At 38.2% G+C, this 14,186-nt stretch overlaps 1 protein-coding gene across 3 annotated transcripts in view; it reads right to left on the minus strand.

Moving 5' to 3' along the window:
* The window catches only part of AP2B1 (adaptor related protein complex 2 subunit beta 1), a 134,245-nt gene that overhangs the window by 87,092 nt on the left and 32,967 nt on the right, over positions 1-14,186 (minus strand). For all 3 annotated transcript variants that reach the window (XM_003281364.4, XM_003281365.4, XM_003281366.4), the window contains exons 6-9: positions 9,936-10,126; positions 7,379-7,600; positions 6,715-6,835; positions 6,494-6,589 (exon numbers count right to left, since the gene is read on the minus strand). In XM_003281364.4, the coding sequence (XP_003281412.1) occupies positions 6,494-6,589; positions 6,715-6,835; positions 7,379-7,600; positions 9,936-10,126 (630 nt within the window). The remainder of the gene's footprint in view (positions 1-6,493; positions 6,590-6,714; positions 6,836-7,378; positions 7,601-9,935; positions 10,127-14,186) is intronic.

Here is a 14,186-nt window from a genome sequence, read left to right on the forward strand (position 1 = left end):
GACACATTATTCAAATGCAATGTGCAGACCTGAGACAGAGTCTTACTCTGTTGCCCAGGCTGGAATGCAGTGGCATGATCTTGGCTCACTGCAACCTGTCTCCTGGGTTCAAGCATTTCTCCTGCCTCAGCCTCCTGAGTAGCTGGGATTACAGGCGTGCGCCACCATGCCCGGCTAATTTTTGTATTTTTAGTAGAGACAGGTTTCACCGTGTTGGCCAGGCTGGTCTTGAACTCCTGGCCTCAAGTGATCCGCCTGCCTTGGCCTCCCAAAGTGCTAGTATTACAGGTGTGAGCCACAGCGCCTGGCCCAGACCATATTTAGATTTTCATTTGCACAAACAAACTGTAAAAAAGACGTTTTTACATAATTAGGGACAATTGAATATGGACTGAATATTCAATAAAATTAAGAATTATTGTTAGTTGCTGGGCATGGTAATGTGACAATGTATTTTTTAAAGTATCTTATCGCTTAGATATACACACTGGACTACTTGAGTAAGATGATATATGGGATTTGTATTCGCATCCCACCTACGTGAAGGAAGAGGAAAAGGGAGAAGACAAAATGAAAACAGTTAACATATCAGTATTTGCTCAAGATGGATGATGACTACACAAGATCTCATTATTCAGTTTTACTTTATTGTACACCTGAAAATTTCTGTAATAAAATCTTTAGAAGTATTATAACAATCTAAACCACTATAAGCAATTTAATAAAAACAAAATTGCACCTTGAGATCATTTATATGAGGTCATATATAGGATGGTTCTGTTGTACCATGAAATGATTCTGCAGTCTTTTTTTTTTTTGAGACACAGTCTCGCTCTGTCACCAGGCTGAGTGCAGTGGCACAATCCCGGCTCATTGCAACCTCCGACTCCTTGGTTCAAGCGATTCTCCTGCCTCAGCCTCCCAAGTAGGTGGGATTACAAGTATGGGCCACCAGGCCCAGCTAATTTTTGTATTTTTAGTACAGATGGAGTTTCACCATGTTGACCAGGATGTCTCGATCTCCTGACTTCATGATCCACCCACCTTGGCCTCCCAAAGCACTGGGATTAGAGGCGTGAGCCACCGTGCCCGGCCAATTCTGCAGTCTTTTATGTAGTTTTGTCCTTCTTCTGATTCTGTTTATGTCCTCTATTTTATTCATTTTCAGCTATTAATTCCTTTGCTGTTATTGCAACAGCAAAACAGTTGGAAAAATTTAAATATGCTATATTTATTAATATTATAATTGTTATATTAATAAATTATGTAGTATGTAGAATATGGGCCACTGTAAGCATTGAATTGCCATAAATTAGTAATACAAGTAAGTGCTTAGCACAGTGCTTGATATAAAGCTCATATTTAGTAAATCCTTAGTATTATTATTAAAATGAATACAAATAAAAGGATGTTACTCATGATGTATAAACATTTGAAAAATATTTATGTCAGGGATATTAATTTTCAAAGAAAATTATCATCTCAACCATACTGCTTTTGATTAAAAAAAAAGCTACCATTAAAGCAGTATGGCAGAGGAACAGAAGTAAACATCCAATCATTGTATATACAAAAAGTCCAGGAACAGAAATACATACAAAACTCAGTATATGATAAAGACAACATTTCATAACAGTAAGGAAAGAACAATTTGTTCTGGTGTTTGATCCACTCTACTCATATCTTTCACTAAAATTATTTCCCGGTTGATTAAAATTACCCTTAAACATATAAAACAAGGGCTGGGCACAGTGGCTTACTGTAATCCTAGCATTTTGGGAGGCCAAGGGGGGTGGATCATCTGAGGTCAGGAGTTCAAGACTAGCATACCAACATGGTGAAACCCTGTTTCTACTAAAAATACAAAAATTAGCCAGGCGTGGTGGTGTATGCCTGTAATCTCAGCTACTTGGGAGGCTGAGGCAGGAGAATCACTTGAACCCGGGAGGTGGAGATTGCAGTGAGCTGAGATTGCGCCATTGCACTCCAGCCTGGGTGACAAGTCAAGACTCCATTTCCCCACCACCCCCCAAAAAACAAATAAAACAAAATCATTGCCATAGAAGTAAAAAGAAAAAAAACTAGTGAATTTTATATAACTTTAGGTGAAGCACAATTTTCTAAGTGTGCCACTGAGGAAAAACACTGACTGAGAAAAGCTGATACAAAAATCTAAACTTCTGTGCATCAAGAAAGCAGAAGAAATCTAAAGGACAACAAACTAGGAAAATAAGTGCTAACTAAAAGAAAGGTTAACATCCCAGTTACAAAAGACTTTAAAACAACTATGTGGAAAAGATAACATATTGGAAAAAGGTGCATAGGACATGAGTGAGCAATTCCCAAATGGCTAATAAGCATAACTGTTATGAAAAAATGTTCACTTCAACTAGAGTTCAAAGATTTAGTTGCAAGGATACTCCTTATACCACCATCTGGAAAAAGAGTAGAAACAACTTTAAGGTCCTATAATAAGGGATAAAGTTACAAATTCAGTAAGTTATCAAGTAATCACACATTATGTCTATAAACCAGAAACTAAAGATGACATAAATTTTTCTTTATAACGTGGATCAATGTCCGTGATATTACTAGTAAGTAAAAAAAAAAAGTAGAGGATAAAACAAAGTAAATAAATAGCATCTGTGGAATGATTTCATTTTTATAAAAAAATACATCTTTGTATAGAACACTATATAAACAACGATACAAAATGACGTCTACCAGATTATGTCCACTGCATATCTGAGAGGGTGAAACAGAAGGCGGGGAAAGCGGGGTACCCTATTTTTTGTTTAACTTGTTCTATAATTATATATAGTAAACAAATACGGTTTTCCTAATAGGAAAAATATATTTTTTGTCTTTAAGAAATGACACACAAACCAGTATTTTATTCTAATATATAAAAACTAGAAATAGTAAACACAAAATAACCAGAAGACTAGGAAGTGAAGAACTCCTGGTCTTAACCTAGTGCCTTAACCTCTCTCCTTTTTAAAACTGAAAAGGACGAGGAGTTTGTTTACTCCTGAAAGAAATAGGCAAAAGTTACTGAACAAAAAAATAGCACCATAGGATTGCCTTTTCAGTGCTATTTATTTGCTCAACAGCTTGTTGCTTCCCAAAGCTATAAGGAAAGTTCATTACAATTCTTATGCTGCTGATTCTTGTCCCATGGATGAGTTAGTGCAACAGGCAATCATTGCCTCTCCTGATACTGCTTGGCTTGGCAACTCTGTCAAACTGAAAACCTTCACGGCTGAAACAGTTATAGGAAAAGTTCTAAGGTAAATCCGGGTAATCTGAGATGACAGCACTAGATAAGCCAGGATTCCTGAAGGGTGACCTTAAGTTTCTTGAGAAAGTTCATTCCTCACATCCTGTCATACTCCCACCAAAGCACGCTTAGTCAAAGGAAGAAGTGAAAGCCATCAGAAGTCTTTTCCAGAAGATTATGGAGAACCTTTCCATTAGTCACAATACATGACTAACAGCCTTGAGGAATCTAGATGCTTTGAGAACACTTTCTAGTAATTCCAGGTCTAGAAAGTCTCAACTTCAGAATAAGATATAATTTTTGTATTACTGTTTATGGCTTTGTCAGAGAGGTAGGTCATAAGACAATGGCAGTCTTGTGGAAAAGATGGCTATGTACACCAGTGAAGAGAACAAAACCACCTTACTCTTATGCTACCAAAATCTCTCTGAAAATTATCTACATTATCTATGTAGATAATTATGAAATTATTAGATAAAAATGAAAATTATCTAAGTAGACGGCCAGTAAGATATGTTAACGTAAAAAGAAAAGAAAAACAAGTTGTGACGTGTGGTGATAGTGGTAATAAAAACGATGTTAACATATCAAGATCCAACAAAAAGACTTTCCCATTTCTCCAATGAAGAGAAACATTAAATATCTGAATCAAGTGAGCTAGCAGAACCAGGAACAGAACCCAGGACTAGCTAACTTCTTGCTGTAACAGCCATTCTATTAAATGATTTATCAACAGAAACTACATGAAGCAGCACTAAATTGAAAAAAACAAGGAAGGCCAATTAGGAACAGGTATTTCATAGAAGATTCTCTGACACACATCTGCCTCCTTTTGTTCCTGTAAAGTACTGGTCATACTGTACAAATTGTTTTCGTATTCCTGAGAAATCATATGGTCCAACCCTCTGACTCTAGGCAGAACTGCATATAATCAAGTAGCAAGAACAAACATTGGGCTCTGAACCCATAAAAACAGTGAACAGAAGCCACTGTTAATTTCAACAAATTTCTGAATGAAGACAAACAAATGGAGGACTGCTGACTGATGAAGCAGGGCAATATAAATTACAGCCCATAATACTTACCGGAAGGCGGCAGCCAAGCTAGAAACCAATCTGCCCTCTAAGACCAGACAGGCTCTTCAAGAGGTCTTCCATGTAAAGATGAACCCCCTTCCCTAAAGCAGAAACCTGATAGTCGACAGCCCTGCCTATGTATATAGAAGTCCTAATCAACTTTTCTGTTACCTCATTCTTAAATAGAAACAAGCTGCACTTTACTGTATGCATGGTATACATCTCAATTAAAAAATTATATGTATAGATATGCAATCATCACCAAAAAATATCCAATAATTAAAGTGCAGAAACAAAAATCGAATCATTCATATCCTCAGAGATTCAAGCAGCTATTGCAACCACAAAAAGAGTAATGCAAGGAAAAATATACCAATAACAAGAAATAGGGAGGCTGTATGGAATGATGTGCAGAAGCCAGAAAAGCAATCAGTCAGAGTAGAACAAACAAGAAGACAGAGGACTGCAAAAGAGAAGGGTCTAAGACAACAGAAAGTTTACAGATTTGATATTATGCTTAAGGAACAGGAATAATATAGGGGCATGATAAAGACACACATGCAAGAAAAAAAAAGGCAATTAAAGAAACTCCAGGGCCAGGTGTGGTAACTCACACCTATAATCTCAACACCTTGGGAGGCTGAGGCAGGTGGATCACTTGAGGCTAAGAGTTCAAGACCAGCCCAGCCAACATGGTGAAACCTCGTCTCTACTAAAAATACAAAAATTAGCTAGGTGTGGCAGCGTACGCCTGTAATCCCAGCTACTCAGGAGGCTGAGGCACAAGAGTCGCTTGAGCCCGGGAGGCAGAGGTTGCAGTGAGCCGAGATCATACCACTGCACTCCAGGTTGGGCAACAGAGTGAGACTCTGTCTCAAAAATCAAAACAAAACAAAAAACCTCCAGAAAAAGAAAAGACACTGTAAGAAAGAAAATGTAATCATTTGCATTAGATTGGCCCTAAATATTTACGCAGTCATAATATGCATAAATTTTGCAAGCCAACAGTTGACAGAATAAGAAACAAAGGCATTTTATTTCAATCTACCATGATAATGGATATAGGAACAAAAACCTTCATTATGTAACTACACTGGAAAATAGGAGACAGAAGTGGGAATGGTGGGTGTATGAACTAAACTTCTTATAGCAGATAGTTAACAGAAAAAGTCTATGATAGGTAAATTAATAAATAATAGCATAAGAATATTATTGTTGTTCTTTTTTTGAGACAGGGTCTTGCTCTATCACCCAGAGTGAAAAGGTTTCAGGCTGGAGTGCAGTAGCACAATAACAGCTCACTACGGCCTCAACCTCCCAGACTCAAGCAATCTTCCTGCCTCAGCCTTCCAAGTAGCTGGGACTACAGTTGTGTGCCACCACACCCAGCTAATTTAAAAAAGTTTTTGTAGAAATAGAGCCTTACTATGTTGCCTAGGGTGGTCTCAAACTGCTGGGCTCAAGCAGTCCTCTCACCTTGGCCTCCCAAAGTGCTGGGATTACAGGTGTGAGCCACTGCACCCAGCCAAGAATACCCAGCCAAGAATATTATTTAGAGATATGGCAGCCCAGTCATGTCTCCAAATCCATGGGAGATTGGTTCCTGGGCCCCTGTGGATACCAAAATCCATGGATGCTTAAGTGCCTTACATAAAATGGTATAGTACTTGTATTTATGCACATCCTCTTGTATACTTTAAACCATCTCTAGATTATTTATAATACCTAATGCAATGTAAATACTATGTAAATAATTGTTATATTGTTTAAGGAATACAGACAAAAAAAAAGTCTGTACATGTTCAGCACAGACAAAACCATCCTTTTTCTTTTCCCCTGAATGTTTTTGATCCGCAGTTAGCTGAATCCACGGATGTGGAACTCATGGATATGGAGGACTTATTTTAATCAAAAGAATAACTAAAAGCAAAATCAGAGTTAAAAATTATTCCCTCTGAGAAGAGAGTCTAGGTAAGGAAGGGAGGAACCAGAGACAGCTGCTTTCCATTAAAAATTCCTTAACATTTAAACTGTGTGCTTTATTATTTTGATAAACTTAAAAATTATTTTAAAGAAAAAAGTGAAGAGAACTCTCAGAATCCCCAATACGTGATCCTAACTACCATCAGACACTTGCCTCCACCTTGATGGCACACCGTCCAATGGCCCGCACAGCTTTTCGAACAAAGTCAACATCCACCTCTGTGGCATATTCCTTCAGTTCTGCCAGAACCTGTTAAATCCAGGAAGTGGTTAATCATTAAGGATTCTCAAATAGCAATCTCACAGCCTAGCTTCTTTAAAGGCCAGACCTTAAGAGCTAAATCATTATCAACCGGAGTCTGCATAAAGTCTGACCTGAGCAATGTTGGCTTGAGATGCCAAACGAATCATGATGTCCAACTTCTCTAGTTTAACATAGATGGGATCATTGTACTTCACAAAGAAGACTTTGATTTCCTGCTTCAAGATTTCAGGCCTAGGGTACACAGAAACAGAAGAAAGGAAGGTGAAGGCATATACTGACATACCCTTCTGAGACTGTATTAATACCTAATCTGTGCCTCTCTGCTCTCCTCTCGCTCCACTCAGGCAAAAAAAAAAAAAAAAAAAAAGCATAAACTTCCTCTATACGCCCCTATTCTTATCAGTTCCACTTGGCAGATTATTTTTACCCTTTTTAAGCATCAGGGCACATGTTGCCATGAAGAACTGCTAGAACAACAACAATCTGGCTCTAAACTACAGCCTGAACCATATCAACCAGGCACTAGACAGTATATCAGAAAGAGACCCTTCAGAAAACAAACTGGACTGTGGAGCAACACATGGCATTTATTATAAAAACAATGTGATATCAACTGTTAGCCTCCTGGTGCTAGGCAAGCAAGCTTTTCTGCCATATAACATTTTCATTTCCATATATTAAAAAGAGATTAACACTAGCCTAATTAACATTGACATTATTAAGCTTAATGCAAAAATTACAAACACTTTAATCAACACTTCACTATTTCCCAACCTTTTCTGGACAATTAAGTTGATGTTCCTCAGGGCAACATACTGTACTTCTGGCTCCCCAGACAGCAAAGTGACAAGTGGAGGGGCTAACTTCTTCAGCAGCATATTGTAGTAGTCAGAATCCTTAGGTAATAATTCTAGAAACTTCATTAGGACTTTTACCGCTGAAAGCACCACTGCTGAGTTGGCATGGGATAGCCGGGGAGTTACCCGCTCACAGATGCTGAGGGCGGAGAATGAAAATTAATATCATGAATTATAATTTCTTTGTTGAATTCATTCTATAAGGTAATATGTCAGAGTCTAATGGCCCAAGTATCAAAAAATTAAAGAATTAGTTAGAAAAGTCAAAGCTCCATGCTTAGGTAAAACTGGGATCCAGTAATGCAGAAGCCTCATTCTCAGCGAACTACAGGCAGAGCAGGGACATGAGAAGACTTCAGGAAACCAGCAATAAGGGATGTTCAAACTGGAAAGAAACCAGCAATACCCAAGACACTTGAGCTCACACCATTTACCTTCTTGTTTTATAGTCCTCTTTGTCTCCCCATGTTATGCTAGGGCTCCCTGTCTCTCAGCCCATTTCTACTCAACCTATAGGAAGTCAAATTAAGCATTCTGAGAGTTATTTCATAGGAAGAGACAGCAACCCAGTTGTGGCTGAAGATTTCATTGTAAGATACAGAAGGAAGCAGGTTGGTAGGGAAAACAATCCAACCTCCTCTCTTGAGGATAATGAGAATAGGGGACTCTCTGAAAAGGGTTTGTTTTTTTTGTTTGTTTTTTTGTTTTTTTTTTGAGACGGAGTCTTGCTATGTCGCCCAGGCTGGAGTGCAGTGGCGCGACCTCGGCTGACTGCAAGCTCCGCCTCCCGGGTTCACGCCATTCTCCTGCCTCAGCCTCTCCGAGTAGCTGGGACTACAGGTGCCCGCCACTACGCCCGGCTAATTTTTTGTATTTTTAGTAGAGACGGAGTTTCACCGTGGTCTCGATCTCCTGACCTCATGATCCGCCCGCCTCGGCCTCCCAAAGTGCTGGGATTACAAGCGTGAGCCACTGCGCCTGGTGGGTTTGTTTTTTAAATAGCAGGACACCACTACTATATTTTCCTGTCTCCCCTCTCTCCTAGCCCCTGCCACCTACACTTACATGCCTCATAAAATGGTAGATATTTAATTATCTGTTGAGGGTTCTTTAGAAATTAATCCAATTTTGGTAGCTTGGGCAATAAGAGTAGCTAACTTACTGTATTAAAGAAACAAGATAAATAGGCTGTGCTTCTCTCTTCCTCCTATTCCTGACTCCCTTTGGGTCTTTATATGAATGCCACCTTCTCAGTGAGGCCCTCCCTGGCCATCCTTTAAAAAGAAAATACAACCCCTCACCCCCAAATGCCCAGCATTTCTTAGATTTCTTCTCTACTTTACTTTCTTGTTAGTACTTATCACCATCTCACATATTACATATTATACTATCTATACATATTATATATTATATTATCTATACATATTATATATATTCCTACCCCCATCCTTCAGAATAAGTGATCCAAGGGCCATGACTTTGTTCACTGCTGTATCTTCAGGGCCTAGAACACTGCCTGGCACACTGTATGCACTTAATAAATATTTGCTGAGTGAATGAATGAATGTGATGTCAATGGCCAACAGAAGAAAATAAAATTCTCAGTAAAGTTATTTCCAGACTATATTTGTACTTTCAGTGATGGAAAGAAACTATCAGAGTGAGCTTTAGTTCAGTCTAGAGGGACAATTTCCCAGATAAGTGAAGATCACTTACATTCTAGGAGCTTGGAAATCAGCTTCAGCCAGACCAGTTCTTATATACCATAATTAAAATATACCAACTTTAATGAAGAGCCAACATTTCTTCAGAAGTACTTTGCCTAATATAGTGCCTGCATATACAAAATGCTCAATAAAAATTAGGGATAATTCCAACTTTGTAAACTAAAATGTATGTATACGTAGATGAAATTTAGTAGTCAATTTCTAATAACCAAAGAAAATTTGCAACATTACATGGTAACAGGCTGAGCAGAACAATCTAGGTGTGCCTTCTAAAATCTTCAAATTCAGACTGACATGGTTTCCATATCTACTGGGAAGCAGGATATATTTTGCTGACTTTAACACACTCTCTCTCATACTGAATTATATATACAGGTCAGCTCAATAACTAATATGAAGCCACTTTCTATGTATCTAATAGAATAAAAAATCTGTCACCCCAAAGAGAGATACTCAATAATCTTTGCTGGCCAAATGGCCAAGAACTGTTGCATGGGAAACGTAAGACGATAAGAGAGATTTTAGCAGAAGTAACTGTATGAAAAACATACATTTCTTAGAAACAATTTTGCATAATTTATTCTACCACCTAAAATATTCTTAAATCCAGTGAGAAAATACCTTAGAGATAGCAATATCTACCCCAGAAGCCACTGACCTTCCTCAACAGATTTATTCTAATAGCAGACTCCAGAACTTACTGAATCAGGCAAGACTACCAGAAAGTAGCCAGGAAAACAGACTGACCTCTGAGCCTCCCGATCATCTTTAGGGTTGTAATTAGATAGGCAGTCCAGGATGAAAATCTGGCCCCATTCAGTGCATTCATTCAGTGCTGTCAGCAGCTTATTAATGTTCTGTGGGTTCAGATCAAGTAAGTTGCTGTTTGGGTGAGACTCACTGATTTCAGATAATGCCGCTACAGCATTAGCCACCACCTGGAAAAGATGGGGATATGACCTTGATTCACCAAGAGCAGTACAGCTATAGACAAACACTTAATCAGCCTTCTCTGGATCATTTCACGGATCTCAATTCATAACCATTCCTGAACATTTTGCCTAGTCAGATAGAAACAAATAAATCACTTCAAAACATATATTAAACCACCAATGATATTATATATACTGGTAAGGCAACCCAGAATTAAAACAATTCATATATTAGCAGAGTCACACGTTATTTAATAGTAAAACATACATTAACCGTGTTAACGGCACTCAAAACTTTCAACATCAAGACATATGAACAGCATATGAAAGTGGCAAAGTCTGAATATGAAATATGTACATTAGGCAACAGAGAGAAAAATCTAGGCCAAATAATCTTATAGTTGTGTAGCTGTATATGTATGGGTTTGGGGCAGGTGACACCATCAATCATACCACGAGTCTTAGAGTAAGAATATGTGGGCCTGAGACCCTAGTTCACTAGTATACGATGCTGAGAGAATATGTAATCTCTGTGAAATTCAGTTTCTTCATCTGAAAACGAGATAATTTAATCCACCTCACAGATTAGTTTTAGTTTAAGGATAAGATCAGATGACATATGTGTAAGTGCTTTCTACAAAGCCTTATGTAAATTTAAGGTGGTTGGTTATACTACCATAATTCATCAAGTGTAAGCTATAGTTTTTCACATTAACAACTTTGAAACTGGGTTGCATTTTATAATCAATGGCCTGTCAGTTCAATAGGAAGCATTTTCCTTTCTTAGTAATACAGAAAATAATAATACATCTTATAATCAGTGGCATTAAAGATTCAATGAAATACAGTATTTCAAATGTATCCTTCTTTCCGAGTAGGCGCACATCTCGGCTCACTGTAACCATCATCTACTGGGTTCAAGGGATTTTCTCACCTCAGCCTCCCAAGTAGCTGGGACTATAGGTGCACACCACCATGCCCAGCTAATTTTTGTATTTTTAGTAGAAATGGGGTTTTGCCATGTTGGCCAGGCTGGTCTCGAACCCCTGACCTCAGGTGATCTGCCTGCCTCAGCCTCCCAAAGTGTTGGGATTACAGGCGTGAGCCACTGTGCCCGGATGAAAAATTGCTACCTTATACTAGAAAGTACACTTGTATCCTGACTCATAGATCTGAGAATCCATTTAGCTGCAGGAAGAAAAGTCAACACTTTATCAAAATTACAAATTAATTCTAAGAAATCTACAATGGAAGAACACCTAAAGTCATTTAAAAGTTGCAAAAATACTAAAAAAAAAAAAATACATACATACAAAATACTATATACTGTGGCCCTGTACAAGTAAATTTAAGACCATGTTTTGCAGTGAGGCTCCCAGATGCTGACTAAAGATTAGCAAAGTGAGGCTGAATATAAATACTCTCCAAGTATAAGTTGTCTGGGCATGGTGGCTCACGCCTGTAAACCCAACACTTTGGGAGGCTGAGATGGGCGGATCACTTAGTTCAGGAGTTCGAGATTAGCCTCGCCAACATGGTGAAACCCTGTCTCTACTAAAAATATAAAAAATTAGCCAGGCATGGTGGTGCATGCCTGTAATCCCAGCTACTCGGGACGCTGAGGCAGGAGAACTGCTTGAACCCGGGAGGTGAAGGCTGCAGTGAGCCAAGATCACGCCACTGCACTCCAGCTTGGGTGACAGAGCGAGACTACACCTCAAAAATAAATAAATATTCTCCAAGTATAAATGAGACGTGATAGGAGACAGCTTCAGCAATTATATATATATATTGGAAATATTCTCAAAAATGTAAAACCACTGTTAGTTCCTACTGAAGTCCCTTAATAAAAACTTGAGAAATTAAGAATTGTATGATTATCATTTTGTTAGCAAGGGAAGAAACATAATGACTACAATCTAGCTATTGATTTTAGTATTCACATCATCTGTGTAATCTTCAGATTATCCCAGCATAGGATTTTATCTAGAAGATAAATGTCTAGAGAATGTGATTTATTTAACAAATAATATACTTACAACAATATCCATTATTATGTAAAGGACAATGATGCCACAAATGCAATCATCTCAAGCTATACTTTGGTGATCAGAACAAAGATGCTAAGATGAAAAATCAAAGACTCACTTGGTAAATATGGTTACAGATATACTATTTTATTCTTGTTAAGCCAAATCAGGAAAACTTATCTAGCCCACCTACTGGATGGTAACATGTATGAGGCTCTTTTCTGACTTAATTTTTGTTTGCTAACTCTATCATCAAGCATGAGAAAAGCCATAAAGAGAGAAATAATAATCCCTTCTATGTGTTTCACGTGCAAGAAAGATATTTTATTTCCCTTGCACAACGTACTTAGTTGACCTTATTATAGTCTAAAGGATCAAAATACCATACCAGAAGGCCAAATGCCTGTTTTGATTTATTGCTGCCAACACATGCCCAGTCTTGGTCACCAGTTGTCTGAAATAAATTACCACTTCTGTCAGTGAAACCCTTTTCATGTTTAAAAAAACAAAAAGATTAAATATAAGGTCTAGTAATAGGAAATATAGACAAAGAAAACGAGAGAATAGGGAGAATTAAAAACAGCAATGGGGAGAGATAGAAGGATACTAAACAGAATGAGCAATTAGAAATCCTCTGTTATTATAGGCAACTGGAAATTAAACCAAGTGTATAATGCACCTAAATAAGTGTATGGTCTGATGTTTAAATAGGCAATTGCCACTTATCATGACATTAAAACAAGAAACGAAATGGAGAAAAGTAAGTCTAACTTAAGGATCCAGAAAGATCAGATTAGAGGATTGTTTAGCAAAGCCTGCACAGATGAGAGAGATCACTGCCAAATGGTGACTGTCCAGAGGAGATGCTATCCTACCCCTCTATACCAAAACTCTAATGTTTCTCTAAAATTTCTTGAAGTTCCTTCCATCCTATCTCTACACTTTCATCTCCTAATCTCCACAGTCAGACTGTTACATTTTCAGCAACATACTGAGACAGGCTCACCAGGCAGCACTCCCAGTTTTCCTGGTCCGTAAGCCGAGTTTCTCTCACTCTTCAATGAGACTTAAAATAAACCAGTTGCACTGAATCTAAAGTATCTTAAAGGAAAAGACTGACTTTGAGACAGCAACTGAGTGGCTAGAGTGTACAGGACAACTCACTTGTCAATGTTTATACTGTTTCTTTGGAATTCTGTACTATGAACATATATTGTTTAGTTTTTAAAATAAACTTTAAAAATAATAGATTGAAACTTAAGATTCACTTCCTCTTCCTCCAGTCTTCTCTAGACGATAATATCACAGAAGAACAAATCCAACCCTTACAATAACTGCCTTGACTCGCCTGTATACTAAGACAAAGGTGTGCTTCTTTCATTTGAACTATTACTTTGATTTAGAACTGTTAACACAACTATGTGTAACACTTCTCCTGCCAAAAAATTGGCATTTCTCTTAAGAAATAGTGACACAAAAAGAACAATGGTCTTTTAGCTACCATTTCAGAAAAATTAGAGTTTCCAAGAAAAAAAATTGCATTTTTTTAAAGAGACAGGGTCTCACTCTGTTGCCCAGGCTGGAATGCAGTGGCACTGATCACAGCTCACTGTAATCTCAAACTCCTGGACTCAAGTGATCCTTCCACCTCAGCCTCCTGAGTAGCCAGGACTACAGGCTTGTACCACCACACCCAGTCAAGTTTCTTAATTATATTTTTAGAGATGGGGTCTGGCTATATTGCCCAGGCTGGTCTTGAACTCCTGGTCTCAAGTAATCCTCCCAGTTTGGCCTCCTAAAGTGCTGGGATTACAGATGTGAGCCACCATACCCAGCCAAAAAAGGGAGTTTCTAGAGAAAGTTTAGCTTTAAAAATGAATTTTTAAATAGGATTTCTTTGGGGTTTGTTTGGTTGGTTGGTTTTAAGAGACAGGGTCTTGCCTGTCACCCAGGCTACAGTGTAGTGGCATAATCATATAGTTCACTGTAATCTTGAACTAGCAGATGAGACCACAGTGCATGCCACCATGCCTGGC

This window comes from Nomascus leucogenys, unplaced genomic scaffold (assembly GCF_006542625.1).
Source record: "Nomascus leucogenys isolate Asia unplaced genomic scaffold, Asia_NLE_v1 Super-Scaffold_391, whole genome shotgun sequence".
NCBI classification, from domain to species: Eukaryota; Metazoa; Chordata; class Mammalia; order Primates; family Hylobatidae; genus Nomascus; species Nomascus leucogenys.